Source organism: Bombus bifarius, unplaced genomic scaffold, assembly GCF_011952205.1.
Source record: "Bombus bifarius isolate JDL3187 unplaced genomic scaffold, Bbif_JDL3187 scf7180000007990, whole genome shotgun sequence".
Lineage (NCBI taxonomy): Eukaryota > Metazoa > Arthropoda > Insecta > Hymenoptera > Apidae > Bombus > Bombus bifarius.
This window is the reverse complement of record NW_022884371.1, coordinates 2,121,009-2,142,329: the sequence shown is the minus strand read 5'-3', so window position 1 is coordinate 2,142,329 and position 21,321 is coordinate 2,121,009. Positions and strand designations below refer to the sequence as shown.

Genomic DNA, 21,321 nt, shown 5'->3' with positions numbered 1-21,321 from the left:
ATACATATAATCTTAGGACATACTATATTTATTTGTTTTCCTGGTTAAATTTTTCTGATATGTTTAAAATATTTGCAATAATAAATGAAAATGGCATAATATTCAAGTTTTGTATAATTAAATCTGATTTTATGTAAGAGTTTATTGTAATATTAATATACAATAATGTATCTTATCTATGTATATGTAACAAATTAGAAACTTGTTAATTGGAAAGATATGTATAATTCTTAAAATAATACTTAAAAAAGAAAGATTTACAAGCACATATAGATTGCATTTCATAAGAAAATAATTTAAATTTTTGAATATTTTTCACTTATGTCATAATTACTGCCCATAAGTATATGCCAATAAGATTAATCAATTCATAAAAATTCCTATTTACAATAATGAAATGCAATTTCATATAGAACTATCATTTATCACTTTGTTCCAATGATAGATTCTACGCTAAAAGAGATCGTCGATTTCTTCTCCAAACAAGGTCCACTTTTAGCAGCAGAAATATTCTTTTGATCGTTCACAGAGGAAGTAAAATTGTTAAAATTTTTCTTCATCTTACGAGGTTCCGCGACCTGTTCAAACCACGGGATCGTGGAATACATACTTGGGAAGGGTTGTATTTTTTTCGAACCTTCGCATTCTTGTTTGTATTCCTGATTTTGTGACAAACCATTCAACAATGGAGCGTCTGCGGTAACTGTAATAAAAATATGCTATCAATGTACAAAAATACCGAACAAAAAATGCTAATATCATAGCAAATAGTTAATCGACGATAACAAAGTATTATTTATGATTCTCCAGAGTTTTACATATGTTAAAAACAGCTGTCGCCATACGTGCGATACTTTTTACGACTACCTATGAATCCTCCTCTTCTTGTAGTTCAAATAATATCAAAGAATTCATGTAAAATCAAGGAAGACCATAAAATAGGAAAAGAATAACAATTCAAACGCGAGAAAATTGAAATTAAAGATACGTTTTCTTTCTATTGATTTACTATATAAATACTAACTATAAATACTAACATGCTGCAGGTAAACCATGAATCGTTTTCAATCCATAGAATCCTTGGGTTACGCTAATGCTGGTTTGCGTAAAATGTAATTGATGACGTTGAATATTCTTCCCTCTTCGACAGACTGGTGTTTGATCTGTTTTCAGTAGATACGGCGAAGCAGACGTATCAATCGGGGTGTGACAAACGCTTGAAACGTTTTCACCGAAGAAATTTCCTTGAGCCTGTTGTTGTCTTCTGAGTGCAACTTGAGCGGCCATCACCCGTTGCCTCTCGACCACCAGCAAACAGCAAGGACAACGACAGTCCTTCCACGCACACGATCTTTTGTGACCCTTCAGTCCGGAAATTACACCGTGGTTCCTACATCTAGCGCACTTTGGACTCCTCAAACGTTGCTCGATTCCGGAATTCACTTGAGTCGAATTACCGCTTTCGGTCTTCATCTTAAATCGTTGTGATACTCTGTACAGAGAGTATATCTTCTTCAAGATTTCCACGAATAATTACTATTTCTTGTTTCTATCGCATAAAATTTATTCGTGGAATATTATAAGAATTATTGTTGGGATTATACGCTGTGCAGTATATGTTGGTACAACATTTCATATTTACAAAGAGATTGAAAAGTTTCTAATAACCACTACGTTTATGGATTATCGATTCTTCAGCACGACCGGTTTGTTAATAAATGTGACGAAGTTAAATATTAGTTAGTGACAAAATTCGTATATATTTCATGGAAGAAATCACGTGAATTTAAACTCGTTCGCCGATATATCTCGCGAAACACCCGTCAATTTCCCTTGTTTCCAGCTTCCTGTAAGATTCTACCCGATGAAACAGTCAGTGTACACTGTTGAATGAGTTATATACATAGTGGAATCTTTTTCCCTCTGTCGAAGGAGGTGTCTCCGCATCTCCTCCTACCAATTCAAAATGTATTTTTAGAGAAGGAACATGTTGGGATTGGCTCGAAACGCGATGTAACTCCGCCACTTTTGTGGACCAGGAGCCAATCGAGGCCAGCTTGGATCTCGTTCTTCTTATTACTGTCAACTTGTATCACCTCGAGAAAAAGGCAAAGATCTTCGTTAAACCCGTACAACTTCTTTGATTACGGCCACCGTGACGGAATCCTACGGATCTTCCGTAAGCAAATAGGCACAGAGAGCGGTTTTATACAAAACGGCTAAGATTTATCGAGCATGACTCCTTGCGGGCAACAGAAATGCGCGTGCTTATTTACCCTTAACGACAAAAACAATTTGAATGAGACACATCGATTTATCATCGTCCAGATTAAAATAAATGATTCCTGTATTCGTTCTTCTTTACACTACAAGTATACTATTTTCAAGAATTTAACAATCAAAATACAACGATTAACAAGTATCGTATTTTGTAATTTCTATATCAATTTGTAGAAAAGAAGAAATGGCATATAAAGTTCTGTTTAGTTTCCCTTTGAAACCTAAACCTGACGCTTCCTCTCCATCCGTCAGAGTATATAGATTTTTATCCAAGACAAGGGAAGAACATAACATTCAGGTTTCTCCAGCACTTAACTGCTGCCGGAGTCGAAAGAACACTCATACGTTAAGAAAACATACTCGAAACTAATATTAACTGTGCGTTGGCAACATCCGAGAGGATCGTATTAACGAGCTCTTAAAGCAAGATCACAGAAAGAATGCCATGTGGCCGCAGCTGGCGGTGTGTACCGTTGTTAGCCGAACGTGATTCTCTCTCTTCTATTTTTGCAGTACGGAATAGGACGAAAAGGGGCAGGAAGATTGCACTATCCTTCGCTTCCCGATACTCGAACGATATTATATTTTTAGTTGTAACCGAAAGCGATCTGGTCTTCTTGGACATTCGATGACGTCTCCACGGGTGAACTTTAGTAGCCATTTTCCACGTATAAACTGTAACTCTCAAAAGATTCGTATTCGACTAGTCACTTAAGTGAAGTACTAAGATATAAAATTCGAATGTCGATGAAGAAAAGATCGTTCTCTTAAAAGAACGATAATGCCTGTTAAAGGAATTTTTTTTTCTTCGTAGACGATGAAAGGAGCGAACGATCAGACAAGTTTAAATTTACATCGACGCCGGTAGGCACGCGTGAAACGTACCGAGGAATTTGCCCTAATGAGCGTGGAACGAAGGGGTGTCACTTTAGACGTTTCTCCGTTTTTCCTATCGGACATGGACAGCTTTGCTCGAGGGTGTTGTCAGTACGGCAAATATGTTGACAGGTCATTCAACATCTTCCCATCGTTTGCCCGTGGTGGACCCTCGTTGAAGATGCGTGACTGAAGAGATGTTGCACCTCGGAATATCCATAGCTAAGATTGGCCCTCCTCGAAACTGTCCTTGCGAGAACAACGTGCTCAACGAACCAAGAATTTTAACAAGAATTATTAATAACGAGATAAAATAAGAGCGTAAAATGGGGGGAAAAAGAGAGAAAAGAAACGAAAACGTTTTCTCCTAATTCACTTTAGGATTAAAAGTAACTTTAAAACTATTTTAGAATCGTATTAAAAAAGAAGAGGGAATGGCAAAATTGAAAATCGAGTATCAAAAGTAGGCAATGTTCTTGGCTTTTTGACAACTTTTCGACATTTGCAAATCGACATACTTTGCATTTGTTCGCGTCCTGGGGGCTCTACGCGAAACACGGTAACCCGAAATCCTGGTATACAAAAATTAATAAATCCATCGATTTAACAATTGCAAAAGTCCCTCACGGTTGAAATCCTCGCGCGTGCCTCTCAAATGCGCGCCGGTCGGAAGTGGAACAAAACGTGTGGGCCTCGAAGTTACAAACATGTTATGTAATTCAAAATTCAAAGGATAGATTAAACAAACAAAATATCGCGACAATAAGCAATTAATTCCGAATAGTTCCAAATATATGGTAAAATTTACGTAGCAGCGACGTTGCGATATTTGTAATGCGATCGTTCACGAAAAAAGTATAAAACTTCTCGATTTTAAATATCGTTTCATTCATGTAAGGTAAGATGTGTTGCGAAGATGCATATTCGCACGTTTTAAAGATATTCTAAGAAGAGTGACTCTGAAATGCAAATAACAATTCAGAAATACAATTCTTGAAAAACTGTATCATACAACGATAGAATATTTTTAGTTTATTGCCGATACTACATTTTTTTGACATAGTTATAACGCTGACGAACAACCAGTGATCAAGCTCAATAGCGATGCCCCACTGTACCGATAATTTTGTTTGGTACTTAAGCAAGTTTATCGTGGGTTTCACGGGAATGCTCTTCTTTTACGTGGTTTTCCTGAAAGAAAGGTAACTTTTAGCTACGGGAGCGAACCGAGAAAGCAAACACAGCCATCGTAAAAATACGTGTGTTACAGGGAATACAGTTGCCTATGCAAACCGAGAGCAAGAGAACTCTTACGGCGTAAAGGGGAAAAGTGAGTCACGTTGGTCATACGTGCGAGATTTCTTCCATGATTTTTCCTGTTGTCTTTTCTTTTTTGTCAATTAATAAATAAATGTTCTTATTACGTATATATAGGTCTACATACTGATATATGAAACTGATTATAATATCCGAAAGGATATCGCGCATCGTATGACCAGCAATATCATGTGCATAGCATAATCATAAGTTCTAATACTTAGTACTAATTCCTGCCCTTTAGACGTTCAGACAGATGCGACTGCAGAGAAGGGTAAGCATGAAATCATCGATAATATTCATTGAAAGATGATATTAAAAATTCGATAAAAATGTTATTGTCTTCTATACAGGGCTCGGATCAAAACCTATGCTTGCGGCTGTAAAAAACGTTTGGACATGTAAGGACGTTCTGTCGTAACAGTGATAAGACGTTCGATTTTTTTCGTATTATTTTAAAAATTGACATATGGCTTTTAGGGTATAGGAAGATTCGGGAATGTTTTCTGGAGAACGACCCAGCTATCGCATCGAAGACCGCATTTGTATTAGGAAAAGGTCTTCCTAAAAATGACAATGGTAATTTCGACTTCCCCAGCAAATCGCTGTAAGTCTTACCATCGTGAATGGTTTTCACGATTCAACAATTCAGTGATCTCATGGTTACTTCGATTGCAGACGTATCATCGGTAAATTGCATGTGCTGTGTAACGTTGCTCAATCAGAAAACTAAGGTAAGCGAAAATGTATTGTTCGAGTGGAATGCGATCGTATTAACGACAAGAATTTTTTACGCGAATTAGTTCACAGAATCAACCATGAGTGTACGAAGAAAACGATTAAGTAGACACTGTATTTATCGCCATTGCAGCGGTCTCGTATGCCCCCGGAAGTTAGTGAAAAAAAGAAAAAACAGGCAACATTACGTTCACCTACGCGTTTCTCAACAGGCTATTTCTGATTATTGGAAAGTGTCCGATAAATCGGTACATGGTGAAAATAATATTAACGAGGCTCAAATATATCAAGAAAATACAGGCGGGAAGGAAAAAACCATAAAAATAACTCACGAACATAAAGAAGAAATATCGAAGAAGCATGATAAATATGCGGCGGAAGAGATTGAAAAGGATATGGTATTAAAATCAGAATGTAAATCTCCGTGTGTTTACCCTAATAAGCCTTGCAGTGATTGCAGTATCTCTCCATTATCTCTACGAATAGCTGAAACTAAACACGAAGAGAGCGAAAGTATTAGAAAATCGAGTAGTTTCAAACACATTTGTGATAGTAATACGAAACATTTTTTAATGTACATGCAGGAAGATACCTCTAGTGCTTTGGAAAGGAAGAGTAGCTCGTGTAGAACTAGTAAAATCGATACATCGCACGAACGTTCAAAGAAAACTTCGAGTGAAAAATGTTCGCCAAGTGGCACAAGTTTCGACGAAACCACTAATACAGATGACTATATGAATTCGATTTTGTATTACGATATACGAAAAAAGTTTGCGTCTACTGCTAAGAAAAAATCATCAAAAAATTGTTTGAAGATTGAAAAAGGCATTGAATTAAAATTGACTCCTGAAGCAGAAATAAAAAATACAGAGAAAATTAGTTCACATCAAGAGTCGGACATTGATGGAATCAAAAGTAACTTTTCGGACAACACGCGGGTGTACTCTTTGAAACAAAAGCAAAAATATAATTCAAAACGCCCTATAAATAAATCGGCTACAAAATTGCAAAAGAAACTTCCATGTCGTAACATTGAAATTAGTTCAGACATGCAACAGAAAGATACTTACCCTGTTTCTTGGTATAAAAATACAGTGTATCAGAGAAAGCTGCCAAAATATCCTTGTCAAAGCTGTTATTGCGATGCAAAGTTAGTTACGTCACTTTTTAACATTGATCAATACACTGTAATATAATACTAAATTTTATCTCCGTTACCAAAATGCATTTTCTCTTTTCAGAGCACGTAATTATGATGATTCCCGATGGAGTGGCAGTAAAAAACAATCCTTCTCAGATTTGCAGCCCTATTCTTCGTTTCAACCACAATACAATACGTTATCTATGAATTTGCAACCGCAAAGGAATAATTCTCCATATGAATGTCCGAGGACGAAGAAAAAAATTGATTCAAGGGCCGATTATAAATTTTCACCGTCTCATGAAACTCGTTCGTCGAAATTCAAACCACAATCGATGCAATATAAAGAGAAACCGACTTTGGTCATCTTCAAAAACAGAAGATCCAATAGATCGAGGAATTCGACGAATTCGTTATATAGTTCTTCGACCACTTCTACCAGTACTATTAAGAGACCTGTTCACGACAATTTAGTTACGTCTCAACGTTCAACCTATAAATCATCACGTTATACGATGCCTTCGAGTGATCAATATAAGCATAATAAGAACAGCGCAAAAATAGATACTACTTCTTCGTTGTCTTCATCATCAAGCTTATCATCGTCCAAACGATTTCATTCTTGGACAGTATTACCACGAAACGCTGTTTATCATAAACAAGAACCGATTTCTTCCTCTTCGTGCACAGACGTTCACAGATGGAGAAGAAGATACTCGGAAACGAAGAAAAGGACGAGTTCGTATCTTTCATCCACTACCTGTTCTTGTTCGTTGTCACCGTTATCGACATTTAGAGATTATTGTTTAGAGGAATCGGAGAAGGAAGCAAGGCAAATTAAAAAGTCGCGGAGAAAACCAAGATTTCGTGCACAGAAGAAGAAAATAATATACACGGATGAACGTCACGTTAGATGGAATATTAAGAATATGTATTAGGACTAGAAAAGTAAAAGGAAGAAAATGAACAGATATGAAAAGCATGGAAAGAAAAGAATTATTGATGTAAGAAGTATATTTTAATCATAGGTACACGTGAGGAAATCACAAACATAATTTATACCTCGATATTATTTAAATAGAAGGTCCACGCAACAACGTTGGTAAAGTAACATTTGTGACATGCTCTATTCTTTTAGTAGAACCATCGATAAAGACATAATTCAAGCGTGAACTCGGTTAAATCATAAATTTATCGTGTGACGATGAAACGTAAGCAACAACAGTAACGAGTACACGTAATTGGCAGGTACCGAGTTAGCACTGAAACTCCGTGAATAAATTGGACGTGGTGCAAAGGAGTGACGCGTCCCGTTGGACGTTTGGAAAATCTGAAACTCGATTAATATGCGTCGTGTCCGTAGGTGAAGAGTCTATAAGTAGATCTTCTACGGACACGAACGTCAGTCATATTCATATATTATGTTCTGACCTGGTAGACGAAACCTTCCTTTACGCTAACGAGATATCTGCAATGGTTAACACTATACATACATCAGGCAATGCCACGATATACATCTTTGCCAAATATCTCAACTACAATTTCGTTGTTGTGAAAAAAAGGACAAAGGATTCTTTCGCTTTATTATGTGTAATCGTAGACTTTTGAATGAAGAGATCTTCCTTTTTCTTATTATTCGTAGATAATGTATGTTCGTCTTTTCAATTTGATAAAAATGTATCTTTATAACATTATTGTGATGTATCGTTTTTCATAACTTTTATGAAAGTTAAATAAAATATGTTTACTGCCATCGTCATAGTTTGTAAAATATTAATCGAAGTTCTTTTCCAAATTAATGATACGAGTTGAGTGATTGTTTAGGTTGAAAAGAATTTCAGAATGACTCTTAACGTCGTATCGATGTCTGTGCATACAAAGTCTTTTTTCCAAAGTTCTCTCGTCTTAATCTACTCGAGAATCTCTCTGAATGGCAGGCTTTGTAAAGGAAACGTCGCAGCTGCGTCCCTTTCGCCTCGTATTTTGCACGCATTCCGATGAAATAAAACGAGAACAGCAAGGGTGCCGACTTCAACCGAGAAGAAATATTTCGAAACGGGATGTTAAATGAGCGAACTGTCCAACTGTCACTCTACCTAGTACCCAGTTTCTTTAGCACTTAGCGAAAATATGAGCCAAAATGAATCTATATATTTTCGGTGTCCATGTTACAAATATACGCGTAATGCTTGTACGTTAGATATTATTTGTTAAAAAGACTCTATTCTAAAACTATATTTTCATTCTTATTCGTCGCTTTAATTTCGATGAAAAAAATAGAATTATATAATGCAATGTATAAATTTATTTTTGAATGAATTGATTTTATTTGCATAGATATACATATCTAAAAATCACTTAATCTATCAATACTTATTGGACCAGGTATACAGAATAAGGAATAATTGTATTTTGTTTAAAGCACTCTCCGATCCATTCGCTTTTAATAATTGTTAACGATGCCTGGGATTTATTGTCAATTAAATTTTGGAGTTCAATATCGGTGGAATTATTATTGATAAAAATATGTGTCACAGAATCGTCAATAGTTTCTCTAATAGTACCACCCATAAAACGAAATTCAAATTTTGATAAATCTGATGAGTCATAAAAATATGCCACGATACCACGAAATAGAGAATAAGGTGATATTTCACTATCAAATAATTCTTGATCTATTTTTTTCATTTCTGTATAATCAAATTTAACATTTTGCTCCTGAAATAATTTTATATAAAATTTAAATTACCTATAGAAATTTGATTTAGTAAAATAAGTAAATGAACGTGATACCGTATCTTCGACTTTTTTGAACGAACGTAATAAACTCTCTTCGTCAGCATCTATAGTATAGTGATCATAATAATCATCATAATATTGTGCTAATCGTCGTTTCGTTGATTCACGACTACATATCAAATCCCATGGTAAAAAATCTTGTAATGACGACCAATTTTCTTTTTTGGTAACCCGTCTAAACCAATCCAATGTTACCACATCATACTTTTTACTTTGTATGATGCAACTTGCTCTTACCTAAAGAATTTTATTCATATGTCGACTATTCGAACAGTATTAATTGTTAAATTAAGATCCAAAGTTGATAGTAAATAGCACATTTACCGTTTTAACGTTACCAACAATAATACAGTAATTTTCCTTTAAAGGATTTTGTACAACATTTGCTCTGTGTTGCAGAAGTATTTCTTCAATCTGTTCTTTAGGTAACTCATCGACGCCATTTATCACGCAAATTTCTTTGTCGTCAAAAAGTCGGGTAAGATGAACCGGTGGATTGTCATAAATGTTTGGTTTCATTGATTTCTCTTCATATTTTATTGAACGTTGTTTCTTTGTCTTACGTACTTTACTTTCACGTGCTTCTTCTATATCTTCGTAAGGTATTTCTCGTTTTGTTAATTTCTGAATTGGTTGCGTATCCTTAAAAATAACAAAAATATTTGTTATTTATATTGTAATGATATAACATGCAATAAATCATTCAATTATGTACCTTAATTAATAATTTCAAGTTATCAGTTGTACAAACGTCATACCACGGTTTATCAGTTCTAACACTTGTAACTCTAGGAAATCGTAAACTGTATCCGGTTGGATAATTATTACTACATATCATTTCCGATGCTTTTATGGTCAAAATGATGGAATTTTCAGGACGAATCCATAAATTTGGCTCAACCTAACATATTAAAATGATATTAAAATATAACGAATATTTACTTCCGTCAACTCACCTTGGGAGGCACGACATTTTCAGGTCGTTCTGTTTGCCACTTATCTTTAAACATTCTTCCGAGTTCTTTCAATGTATTCATAGAAAAACCACTGTTGACTGATACTACAGATAAAAATTTTGTAGGATTTTCACCAGGAGTTTTTGTAGAAGAAGCTACGCCCATTAAAAAGCTATTTACTAAACCCATAAATTTTCTACCGTAATAACCACCGAGAATAATTAAATCTATATCGTGTACCAAACCTTCAGAATACTAAAAGATTATTATTTATAGTAACAACAAAAAATTATAACAATGTAAGCAAATATTATACAGAATATTACCTCAGCTTTTATTTTATAACAATTAGTACCATTTCGTACATTTGGTTTATATTTACTATCACATTCTTTTACTACAATTCCTTCTTCTTTATTCCTAATACTTTCATTGAATATTTTACATAATTCCTCGCTTAAAAGCAGAAATTGTATAAATTTACATGTAAAAATTTCTTTTTTCTTAAGCTGTCAATCATAACCAATTACCTTCTAGAAACTTTAGTAGATTTACATAATAAAAGGCAACCTTCTTCCTCTTTAAATACATCTTTTAAAATTTCAAGTCTTTTTTCATAAGGTTCGTTATTAAGTAAAATATCATTATGCATAATAATATCGAATGCAACAAAACATTGTTGATAAGGACTATCCTTTGAGAGTTTCTTAACATCATAGTTCATTCCCTTTGAGCCTAACAATTTCCTTTCTTTATGCCAACCCATTAATTCACCGTCTAAAATGACTGATTTTACTTGAGGATTTAATAATCGACCAAATACACCGCTCATAAAACCTGAAATGTATAATTGTATAATTGGTACCATCATAGAGATCATGTCATCTTCACAAAAATATATATTTAGTTTAATTTATATATAACATATTCTAATCAAATTGCAACACATATATACCTGCAGAAGTAGTTTCCCCAAAACCAGGCTTATTTGTAATATCATACCCTTGTCTTGTAAAATACTTATATTTGCCATTTTTCATATGTATTTGAGATCGCTCTCCATCATATTTGCATTGCACAAAGTATTGTTTTCTTCCATTAAAAAGTTTCTCTACATTCTCAATTTGACATTCTTCTAATAACATAGGCTTAAAATGAGAAAAAACTTGAATATCATGATGATATCTCAATTGAGGATCATATAATGTGTCACAAATTTGTCGCAAATTAGATGATACATTAAACAATGAATCTGCATCTGGATGAAAAACTAAAAAAAACATATCACTGTTAAATGATATTGTTCTAAATATATTTTTTTATATATTTTTAAAGTAATATACAAAAAATAAACCTTGCAATATCTTTTTCGTTCCAATACCAAGATCCAAACTTTTTAGAATAATTCGTGTTATCCATTTGAACTCTAATGCATTTAATTTCCTTAATAAATCTTTGAACGTTTCATTTCTTCTTAACGATAGATTATCGAGAATAAAATTGATTTGTTCTATTGAGATATGAGAACCTTCACGTTGAAAACGATTTTGTAAAACCCAATAAGCTTTATCCGCAAAATTGCAACGTGTAATATTTTTTGCAGTTGGAGTTCTAAAACATTTTAGTTCCTTTTAAGATTTATGATTATAGCACACTATTAATACTAGGAAAAAATAAATATTAATAATCTTACTTGTACTGTTTAAGTTTAATTGCATCCTTACTGTTTTTCCCGAAACAAAATATACGAATATAAATATCGGCAAGAGACTTTTCTTTTAAATTATATGCCTCACGTTCTCGTTCAAGATTTGGTAAGATTAATCTTAATATAGGAAAGAGTGAAAGATCCTGTAAAAAAATTTTATTGAAATATTATGATTTTAATACAGATAATCATTAACAACTTTAATTTAAAAATTCAAAATTTTACCATATCTGGATACTCAGTTTTTAATTCACGACCCATATTACGACATTTCTGAAAGAACTGCTCCAAAATATCAGCTTTCCTAGATATTCGTGATTTCCTAGTATCTGGTTTAGAGATTTTCTCGAATATACCGCACAATTCCACAAATTCAATTTTACTAGCTAATGTTCCATTCATTTTACTCCTGTACAAAAAAGAATAGAACTCATTAATTATTTGAAAGGTAGAATCAATGTAATTTAAGAGATGAGATAGTTTATTTATAAAAATCGTTTAATTTCTATAAAAAATGCTTACATCTTTATTTACAACATAACATAAGTTTATAAATCATATATAGTAATAATCATATACTGTAAATAACTTTCTTAAATTAAATCGTAATATAATTTTCAAGATACATTCTTGCTAATAAATAGTTTTCAGACTGTAGATAAATAAGATGTAGATTAAAGGCAGCTTCTTTTCTTAAATCTAAAAGATATGAATTCTTTTTAACTAAATCTCCAGGGTCCTTATCAAGTACTAATTTATAAAATTGTACAGCTGCTGGTAATAAACCAATTTGATGAAATGCACGACCCATATTGTAATATGTTTCTTGTTCACCATCTTCGTTACGGAGTTGAGAATATTTCTTCAAGAAAGCAATAGCTGGAATAGAAAATAACAAATATTTTTATAAATTTTATAAATTATAAATTTTATAAATTTTTTTTATGAATATATTTCCTAAAACAAGATTTTAAATAAATTACGATCTCTAATTTATTTTTCAGCTGTAATTACCTTGACTTACAAGTTGATTCTTCTTAGCAGAAAATTTCTGGCATGCCATTTGTAATAAAGTTACACCAATAAGTAATGCCAATAAGGCACTGGGTACTACTTTGAAAAGAGAAATATAATCATTAAGAGCATATTTATATGTTCCCGAAATAAGACAGTTGTTTGCATGCATTATATGCAAGTATGAAAACACATCTTCCCTTCCAAGGAGCCGCATGATAAATCTATTGTGTCTACAATCTTCTGCTTTTTGCACAATAATATTTAATAAATTCCAAGAATTTGGTTCCTGACAAACACGTATTAATTGTCGTACGATATTATATCCATGATAAGAATCATTGTTATAAATACAAGAAAGTAAGCATAAAAACATGATATGAGAATTCCTTTTCTCAAATCTTTTAGATGTTAAAGCACTAGAACAGATTCTTTGTAGTAATCCATACTTTTTTAATGTACAAGCCAGTTTACACATTTGCAAAAGTAAGAGAAATTCTTTCTTCTCACTTAATTCCGTATTATTTAGAAATGATGGTGCATTTTCTTCTTCAAGTTTTTCGCCACGGGATAGTCGATGAAGTTGCAATGTTTCCAAACGTTGTCGTACTGCATATGCTCTAGTTAATGCATTTAATTCAGCTTTGTTTCTTATGTTTGCGCAATGTCTAGAGAAAAGTAACATACCAGATTGAAAATATTCATCATACTTTTTTACTTTGAAAAGGAGTAATGTCCTTTGATATATTACTTGTGGATCTAAAGTATCTGACTCTGGATCTTGATTAAGAACTTCTATTGCTTTGTTATATTGACCTTTTAATTTATACAGCTTAGCTAATGCTGTTCTTGCACCTAAATGTTGAGATGATAATTGTCTAACAACTTCATATGATTTTATTGCTTTTTTTAAGTCTTTGCAACCAACCCAACATTCCGCATGTCGTAACCATACTGCAGCTAAACTATAATTATTACTATTGACTAATGGTTCTAATAGCATTAAAGCGTGTTTAAATTCTTTTTTCCCCATTAAAGCTTCAGCTATATCTAAGAAGAGATCGCCAGAAATTTCTGGATTTTCATTTAAATAAAAGTTGGGTAAAAAATTCTCAGCTAATTTCATCTGATTCAATTCAATAAGTATTACAAGAAATTTTGCCTTCAAGTCAACAACAACATTATCTGGCACTCCACAAGATTCTATTTCACATATATTGCTATCTTCCAATTCTTCTTTTTTCTCATTTCCAAATCTTTTTATTATTAAATCAGAGTCTTGAGTACCATCAATGGTTTTATATTTTACCCAAATGCTGGTGTATGTGGTTAAAATATTTAAACTTCTTTTAAACTTTTTTAATGCTATTAGAATTTCAGTCATGATATTAACTTCTTCTAGAGTAATGAAACTAGGACATTTTGAAAAAATATTTTCCATTGCTTCTAGTGCTTGTTCATTATTGTTCTCTTCCATGTATCGTTTGGCTAACATTTTAGCATACTTAATTATGTTTATACCATCTTCAGGTTCTAATTGATGAACTAACTTCAAAAATCCTTTTAAATAAGCTCTTTTATCTCCATTACGATCTAAAAGTTGAGCTCTTGTTTCATATAAAGTTACATCTTTTGGATTTGCCTGAATTGCTTTATTATAACATGTTATAGCTTGTTTTATGTCTCCACCTTCAAGAGACATATTAGCCAATCTCACCCACTGATCTGCATCTTTTGGACTAAGATGTGCTGCTATCAAAGCAAACTGTAACGACTTTTCTGGCTGATCTGTTTCATATATCATTGCTAATGTATGAAATGGTTCTGGAGCACTTGGTACTTGTCTATAGAAACATTGAAGAATTTATATTGCTTTATTTATTATTATCTAGGAATGACACATCATCATTTGAAAAAATACACTTGCCTGATTATTTCCATACATATCTGAGCAGCTAATTCTGTATCTCCTCTAGCATATCTTAAATTTGCTTCACCCATAAGACCTTGCAGAACAGGTGGAAGTGTCCTTTTTTTCCGTTTATGACGTATTTGTCCTCCACTTTGTGGCTTTGACGTTTTAGACTGAATTATTTTATTTGTTTCTACTTCTTCATTCTCAAAATCATTTCTAAAAACAAGAAAGTTTGTTTACTAGGAATTTTATAAGAATACACAGATCCATATTAAGCTGCTACCTAGAAAAATCAAATTCTGCAGTTTCTAAATCTACATCTTGATCCATTCTAGAAGAATATTCAGAGAATGTCAACTCTCCATTTAAAAACTGCTTTGTTAATTGATCCTCTTCATCTGCAGTTATTAATAAATCATGATCTTCTTCTTCTGTGGTAATATCCATAGCAGAAGTACTTTGTCTCGAATAAACATCTGATATGACATTTTGTGGCACATCTTCTATTTCTAAAGCTTGTGCTTCAATAAATTCTGTGATATCAACATTCATGTTATTTAAGGCATTTTCATCTAATTCTTCTATAATCACAGGAGCTATTGCACTTTTTTCATCGAACGCCATATTTTTATCCTTGAGCTGTATTATATGCACTAAATGTTATTACCAAATTATTCACTTTTCAATCACACCACACAGCACTAAAATAAATATAGGACTAAATTTATGTATCTTTAAGTTTAAAGATTTACACATTAAATAGAGATAATACAATTATCACACATAATATTTGATATGTGATATGAATAATAAAAAATATATTATTTCTTAATAAATTATTATTGCTGTACAATAAAAATACATTAAAAATTTTTATTGCAAGGTACTGATTTTATATACGTATTAAGAGATATTTACATTATAAATATATAAATATTAACATTTACAATGCATGTTGATCGCGTGTAACATAAATGTCATACAATACGCATATTACATCTACATCATATCATTAGAACACTTTTTATACAATATTATCAATAATTTATACACATTAACATTAACATTCGTGTACTTATATTGTAAATTAAATATTTATGAGAAATAAATGTATATGAAAGGTTAAGTTACCACATAAATTGTTTACCTTTTATTAAAGTTCTAGTAGAGTGATTAATATTAGATTTCTGGCACAGATATAACTTTATAAATATACATTTGTCTTAAACATACAATTATTATATTTTTATTTCTGCGTCTACAAGATAACAACTTATACTTTTGATATTGACATCATCACTTTACGATGTGAAGTTCTGTAAACAATACGATAGTAAACTGCATTATGATTTGCTTGTCCGTTATTTGTTGGCACAATTTATATATAATAGAGTATATGAGTTGTAATATAGAGAAGTAAGGGACGTAAAAACATTAAACGAAAATGTATGTTGCGAATACTTTGATATTTCATTTGAAATGGATTTTTATTTTAAGAATGTTGAGGTTATGACATCAAAACAAGATTTTTAACAATAAAAAAACATCTGTATATGTCATTTTTAGATTTCTTAAACATTAAATAAGAAATTATTATATTATCTTATTATTGCTCGAAACGTTGAAAAAAAAAGCATGGGCAGAGAAAATACAATTTAATAAATTATGTCTCTCTACTACATGTAAGTTTTATAAAGTACAATATGCATGAATTGTAATCTCAATTACATTTATATAAACAGAATTGATTACAAGTTATTTTAATATTTTTTATTTTAACGTTCAAATATAAATAGAAATGTAGTAGTTTATTATTAAAATTTAAAAAGAAAGTTTCTTTTGTTGTTCTCCAATATCACTTTAAAATAATTTATTCTAAATTATATTATATCAGAAGTAGATGATTCTATATTTTGAATATTTATTTCCTTATTTAACAATTATATGTGATATATGATATTAATTTTCTTATGTATTTTTCAGCTGATATTAATAGTATGAAGCCACATACATGTTGGCTATATGTCTCTTTATTATTACTACTTAATATTGTGATTCGATCATCTCGTAATCAAGTAAATTGTTTATTAGAAAAAAACAATTCTGTAAACTCTGAACTTAATAATGTACCTAAATTACCATGCCATGGCAATAGCCCTGAACAAGTAAAAGTCCATTTTACTAGCAGAATTGTTGAAAATGAATACATTGTTGCATTTAAAGGCTATTATAAACCACATACACGTGAAAATTACATAAAAGCTGCATTGAATTCATCTGGTATTCATAAGTGGAAAATTTTATTTCGTGACAACTTGGCTAGCAATTATCCAAGTGATTTTGATGTTGTTCTCTTAGAAGAAACAGATAAACATAATGGTCTTAGTGCTTTGACTGATCATCCTCTCATTAGAAGAGTAACTCCTCAAAGACTTGTACAAAGAAGTTTAAAGTTCATCAACGCATCAGAGGATGCAGATTTTCTAGAATACAAAAATTTCAAAAGAAAAATTAACAATTATGTGAGTTTTTATATTGGACATTTTAATTTTAATTTGTATAATCAAGATAATAATCAATAATAATTTTATTTATTGTGACTTATATTGAATTTTAGAACAATCAGTTTTGGCAATCAACCAATCGTCACACATCACGTAGATTATTAAGAGCTATACCAAGACAAATTACAAGTATACTTCAAGCTGATGCTTTGTGGAGTATGGGTGTTACTGGAAATGGAGTCAAGGTGGGTATTTTCGTTTGGGATATAGGTTTTAAGAAATTGGATAAATTGAAATAATATTTATTATATACATAATAATTATTATTAGGTAGCAATATTTGATACTGGACTAGCAGCTAGTCACCCACATTTTAAAAAAATTAAAGAACGTTCAAATTGGACAAATGAAAAAACACTAGAAGATGGTTTAGGTCATGGGACATTTGTAGCTGGAGTTATTGCATCATCTTGTATAGATTGTCTTGGTTTTGCACCTGATGCTGAACTTCACATATTTCGTGTTTTTACTAATACTCAGGTATGTTTATCATTATATTCGGTATATCTACTTTTCACTTAACTTGATACATCAGAACATCCTTGCTTTTCACAGGTATCATACACATCGTGGTTTTTAGATGCATTCAATTATGCTATTCTTACAAAAGTTACTGTACTGAATCTTAGTATTGGAGGACCAGATTTTATGGATCATCCATTCGTTGATAAAGTATGGGAATTAACAGCAAATGGTGTAATTATGGTTTCTGCTATTGGTAATGATGGACCTTTATATGGGTAAGGAATTTTTTCTATATTTATTTCTCTAAATTTTATAATACACCAATAAATGGAATCTCATTTAATATAGCACCCTAAATAATCCTGCGGATCAGATGGATGTCATTGGAGTAGGTGGAATCAACTGGGAGGATCAAATAGCAAGATTTTCATCACGTGGTATGACTACATGGGAGTTACCATCAGGATATGGGAGAGTAAAACCTGATTTAGTTACATATGGATCAGGAGTACGAGGTTCTGCATTACAAGCAGGTTGTAGAACCTTATCTGGAACTTCTGTTGCTAGCCCTGTTGTTGCTGGAGCTGTAGCACTTTTAGCCAGTGGGTTTGTACAAGCAGATGGATCTGTTAAACAAAGAGTAATTATATATCAAATCTTATATATCAAATCTATATATCAAATCTTTATCTTCTTGTACATTTATCTCTTCTATAAATAAATATAGATAAATGTTTAATGACAAAATTATTATTTTAATTATTTTAGATTACTCCAGCAAGTATGAAACAAGCATTACTTACTTCTGCGCGTCGTTTATCGGGAGTTGGAATGTTTGAACAAGGTGCTGGAAAGCTAGATCTTTTACGAGCATTTCATTTTCTACGTTCATATACACCTATCGCTACACTAAGCCCAAGGTAATTATTTTCTTATATTATACAGCTCATTATTTTAATATTAATTATGATCTATAAAATGGTGTATAATATGATACATAAACTATGATGCACATTATTAGTTATATAGACTTAACTGAATGTCAGTATATGTGGCCATACTGTACACAAGCTGTATATCATACTGGTATGCCTACAATTGTAAATATAACTATAATAAATGGTTTGGGAGTATCTGGTCATGTAACAGAGCTTGTATGGCATCCGTATACCGGCAATGGTAACGGTGAGCGAATCGATGTATCAGTAACTTATAGTGATGTTCTTTGGCCATGGTCTGGATGGTTAGCAGTTGCTATAACAGTTCCACCATCAGCTCGTGGTTGGCAAGGCATAGCACAAGGTTGAAATTACTTCTATTTCTAATATATTAAATAATACTCTATAATATTATTATGTTAGAATTTAATTCTATAAATAGGTCATATATCGGTTACAATTGAGTCACCGCCGAGTGATGGAGAAGAAAAAGTAAGACAATCTAAAATAGAATTACCCTTAAAAGCAAAAGTTATTCCTACACCTCCCCATCAGTAAGTATAAGAAAGAAGTTTTAGTTATAGTATAGAATTTTGATATACAACTATAATTGAATAACATTTCCTTAATAGTAAACGTATCCTATGGGATCAATTTCACAATCTGCGTTATCCTCCCGGATACTTCCCGCGAGATGATTTGCGTGTGAAAAATGACCCACTTGATTGGAACGGTGACCATATTCATACTAACTTTAAAGATATGTATCAGCATTTACGTAATGCTGGTTATTATTTAGAGGTACTTGGTGCTCCATTCACTTGTTTTAATGCCAAAAATTATGGTACCTTACTCATTGTCGATAGTGAAGAAGAGTTTTTTCCTGAAGAGGTAATATTATACATGTTATATAATGTTCAATAACGTTTTCTGGTAATGTTTAATTAATTTAAAATTTACAAAAAACTATGTTTCAGGTAGCTAAATTAAGGAAAGATGTAGAAGAAGAAGGTCTTTCTGTAGTCATATTTGCAGATTGGTATAATGTCACTGTTATGAGGAAAGTGAAATTTTATGATGAAAATACTCGGCAATGGTGGATACCAGATACAGGAGGTGCAAATGTGCCAGCCTTGAATGATTTACTATATCCTAACTGGGGAATTGCATTTGGTGACCAAGTACGCAATGGTCAATTTACTCTTGGTCAACATCCACCTGTTACTTTTGCTTCTGGTACTACAATCACTCGGTATGTGATATAATAAATATCATAGCTAACTGTTTAAATTGTTATATATATATTGACTTTAATAATGAGATAAAATATATTTTTTACATTTATCAAGATTTCCAAAGGACGGAGTTATTCTTTATGCAGAATTACATGATCAAGGGCAGGAACTTTTGCTTGAATCAGAATCAAGATCTACAATCCCAGTGCCAATTCTTGGACTTTTTCAAACCAACGGTTATGTAAATATGAAAGAACTGTATAATGACAATTACAGTAACAACGAGATAATGGGGAAAGAAAATGTGGAAAAAAATAATATGAAAGACCAAGCAAAAATTGTATCAGGTAGAATTGTAGTATATGGGGATTCAAATTGTATCGATGACAGCCATTTACAAAAACGTACGTTTCTTTCATGAAATCTTCAACTTAGTAATTATATTATTTTTTATTCTTCAATTAAAACTAAATGTTATTTTTTAGCTTGTTTTTGGATGCTTGATGCTATACTGGAATATACAACAACGGGACATATCGCAACTGTTTTTACAGACGAAAGTCAAACTAAGGCAAAAGTTCTTGAGAAGTCTAGTATTTTAGACAGTAATGAATTACCGCAACGTATGGAAGGAAGTTATTTGAAACGTCATAGTAAAGTATTACTGCCTGAAAATACTAATGCTGGTCATATTAGACCACTTCCATCTTGTCCTACTATTACTCCTGCTATTCCAAAACCTTTAAACGAATCTGTCCCTTTGTAAGTTATTATAAATGTTATTAAATTTCATTCGATAAATAAGTACATTACAGTATGACTTTAATTTTATTTCAGAAATCTTTATAAGCCTCAAAAACTATTGTCTGTTGGAGACACAATAGTTGCTATAAATCCAGTTCTACAAGATTCAAGTCCATTATGGCTTAGAAGACGTGTTGGAGGTGCAAATATTCCTACATTACATCACGCAGATCGAAATAATATTGATGAATTAAAACAAAATGATCAAGATAATGGTATAATACTTACAAGTAAGTGGAGTTACATGGGAGGAATAATAATGGTAGCAAGTATTTTTTTTTACTTATTAAATCGATGGAATTGCTTAATAACAAAAAGGCATTCTCGAAGAAAACGAACAGTCGGTAGATTACGCAGAGTTATTCAAACAATTTCTCTACGCAGAGTGCCTCAAATGTGACTGTGTATTTGACATACCTTCAACTAATGCAAGATAATGTTCAATTATCTGTGGTAAACGCTTAAAAATATAACAAACTATATTATGTGCCTTTAAATATATAGTACTCAACATAAATCTAAAAGTTACATAAATTATTTTGATAAATTTTATGTGTTGTTGATTAATTTT

The 21,321-nt window shown here is 32.0% G+C and overlaps 5 protein-coding genes across 12 annotated transcripts; 2 read left to right on the top strand and 3 right to left on the bottom strand.

Annotated features, from left to right (window-relative positions):
• Positions 1-122: 122 nt before the first annotated feature.
• On the bottom strand, positions 123-6,716 carry LOC117205427. Of its 4 annotated transcripts, none has more exons than XM_033443800.1 (4): positions 6,430-6,716; positions 3,166-4,347; positions 1,038-1,549; positions 123-703 (listed from the first exon to the last, which is right to left on the bottom strand). In XM_033443800.1, exons 3-4 carry the CDS (start codon positions 1,471-1,473, stop codon positions 426-428), a joined length of 714 nt encoding a protein of 237 aa, XP_033299691.1. In that variant the 5' UTR covers positions 1,474-1,549; positions 3,166-4,347; positions 6,430-6,716; the 3' UTR covers positions 123-425. The 4 variants fall into 4 exon arrangements, with proteins under 4 accessions (XP_033299691.1, XP_033299687.1, XP_033299689.1 ...); XM_033443796.1 differs by lacking the exon at positions 6,430-6,716 and adding an exon at positions 6,282-6,412; XM_033443798.1 differs by lacking the exon at positions 6,430-6,716 and adding an exon at positions 5,804-5,878.
• On the top strand, positions 6,527-8,261 carry LOC117205425 (vitellogenin-1-like). Of its 4 annotated transcripts, none has more exons than XR_004487231.1 (2): positions 6,527-7,454; positions 7,601-8,261. XR_004487231.1 is itself a non-coding variant. In XM_033443795.1 (2 exons), exons 1-2 carry the CDS (start codon positions 6,556-6,558, stop codon positions 7,288-7,290), a joined length of 663 nt encoding a protein of 220 aa, XP_033299686.1. In that variant the 5' UTR covers positions 6,527-6,555; the 3' UTR covers positions 7,291-8,260. The 4 variants fall into 4 exon arrangements, 1 of the variants encoding a protein (XP_033299686.1); XR_004487230.1 differs by having other exon boundaries at positions 6,527-7,356; positions 7,494-8,260; XR_004487229.1 differs by having other exon boundaries at positions 6,527-7,356; positions 7,491-8,260.
• A 429-nt stretch (positions 8,262-8,690) lies between these two features.
• Positions 8,691-12,420, bottom strand: LOC117205415 (DNA ligase 4). Its single transcript, XM_033443782.1, has 12 exons — positions 12,338-12,420; positions 12,041-12,224; positions 11,801-11,958; positions 11,462-11,718; positions 11,063-11,377; positions 10,638-10,944; positions 10,434-10,563; positions 10,108-10,362; positions 9,867-10,052; positions 9,476-9,793; positions 9,146-9,388; positions 8,691-9,070 (listed from the first exon to the last, which is right to left on the bottom strand). Coding segments are annotated over exons 1-12 (2,700 nt in total). The 5' UTR covers positions 12,340-12,420; the 3' UTR covers positions 8,691-8,725.
• Positions 12,348-16,028, bottom strand: LOC117205416 (general transcription factor 3C polypeptide 3). 2 transcript variants are annotated; one of them, XM_033443783.1, is made up of 5 exons: positions 15,892-16,028; positions 15,028-15,397; positions 14,757-14,960; positions 12,830-14,673; positions 12,348-12,694 (listed from the first exon to the last, which is right to left on the bottom strand). In XM_033443783.1, the coding sequence occupies exons 2-5, from the start codon at positions 15,366-15,368 to the stop codon at positions 12,414-12,416; spliced, it is 2,670 nt and encodes an 889-aa protein (XP_033299674.1). In that variant the 5' UTR covers positions 15,369-15,397; positions 15,892-16,028; the 3' UTR covers positions 12,348-12,413. The 2 variants fall into 2 exon arrangements, with proteins under 2 accessions (XP_033299674.1, XP_033299675.1); XM_033443784.1 differs by having other exon boundaries at positions 15,028-15,445; positions 15,892-15,999.
• A 110-nt stretch (positions 16,029-16,138) lies between these two features.
• On the top strand, positions 16,139-21,302 carry LOC117205413 (membrane-bound transcription factor site-1 protease). The gene is made up of 14 exons (XM_033443777.1): positions 16,139-16,426; positions 16,728-17,266; positions 17,362-17,493; positions 17,579-17,788; positions 17,864-18,048; positions 18,122-18,413; positions 18,542-18,693; positions 18,795-19,075; positions 19,154-19,265; positions 19,344-19,602; positions 19,689-19,963; positions 20,061-20,350; positions 20,432-20,708; positions 20,784-21,302. Exons 2-14 carry the CDS (start codon positions 16,742-16,744, stop codon positions 21,148-21,150), a joined length of 3,357 nt encoding a protein of 1,118 aa, XP_033299668.1. The 5' UTR covers positions 16,139-16,426; positions 16,728-16,741; the 3' UTR covers positions 21,151-21,302.
• The last annotated feature ends 19 nt before the right edge of the window (positions 21,303-21,321 follow it).

Bases quoted from the DNA above. Each gene is read 5' to 3' on its own strand.
- LOC117205425 (XM_033443795.1), top strand. From the start codon at position 6,556: ATGAATTTGCAACCGCAAAGGAATAATTCTCCATATGAATGTCCGAGG. The intron at 7,091-7,162 runs GTTCGTATCTTT...ATTATTGTTTAG, and splicing joins GGAAACGAAGAAAAGGACGA to AGGAATCGGAGAAGGAAGCA.
- LOC117205413 (XM_033443777.1), top strand. From the start codon at position 16,742: ATGAAGCCACATACATGTTGGCTATATGTCTCTTTATTATTACTACTT. The intron at 17,494-17,578 runs GTGGGTATTTTC...AATTATTATTAG, and splicing joins TTACTGGAAATGGAGTCAAG to GTAGCAATATTTGATACTGG. The intron at 19,603-19,688 runs GTAATATTATAC...ACTATGTTTCAG, and splicing joins AAGAGTTTTTTCCTGAAGAG to GTAGCTAAATTAAGGAAAGA.
- LOC117205427 (XM_033443800.1), bottom strand. From the start codon at position 1,473: ATGAAGACCGAAAGCGGTAATTCGACTCAAGTGAATTCCGGAATCGAG. The intron at 704-1,037 runs GTTAGTATTTAT...TTTTTATTACAG, and splicing joins TCATGGTTTACCTGCAGCAT to TTACCGCAGACGCTCCATTG.
- LOC117205415 (XM_033443782.1), bottom strand. The intron at 11,959-12,040 runs GTAAAATTTTGA...ATTTTTTTACAG, and splicing joins AAACTGAGTATCCAGATATG to GATCTTTCACTCTTTCCTAT. The intron at 9,071-9,145 runs GTATCACGTTCA...AAATTATTTCAG, and splicing joins TCAAAAAAGTCGAAGATACG to GAGCAAAATGTTAAATTTGA.
- LOC117205416 (XM_033443783.1), bottom strand. From the start codon at position 15,368: ATGGCGTTCGATGAAAAAAGTGCAATAGCTCCTGTGATTATAGAAGAA. The intron at 14,961-15,027 runs GTAGCAGCTTAA...TCTTGTTTTTAG, and splicing joins GCAGAATTTGATTTTTCTAG to AAATGATTTTGAGAATGAAG. The intron at 14,674-14,756 runs GCAAGTGTATTT...ATGTTTCTATAG, and splicing joins ATATGTATGGAAATAATCAG to ACAAGTACCAAGTGCTCCAG.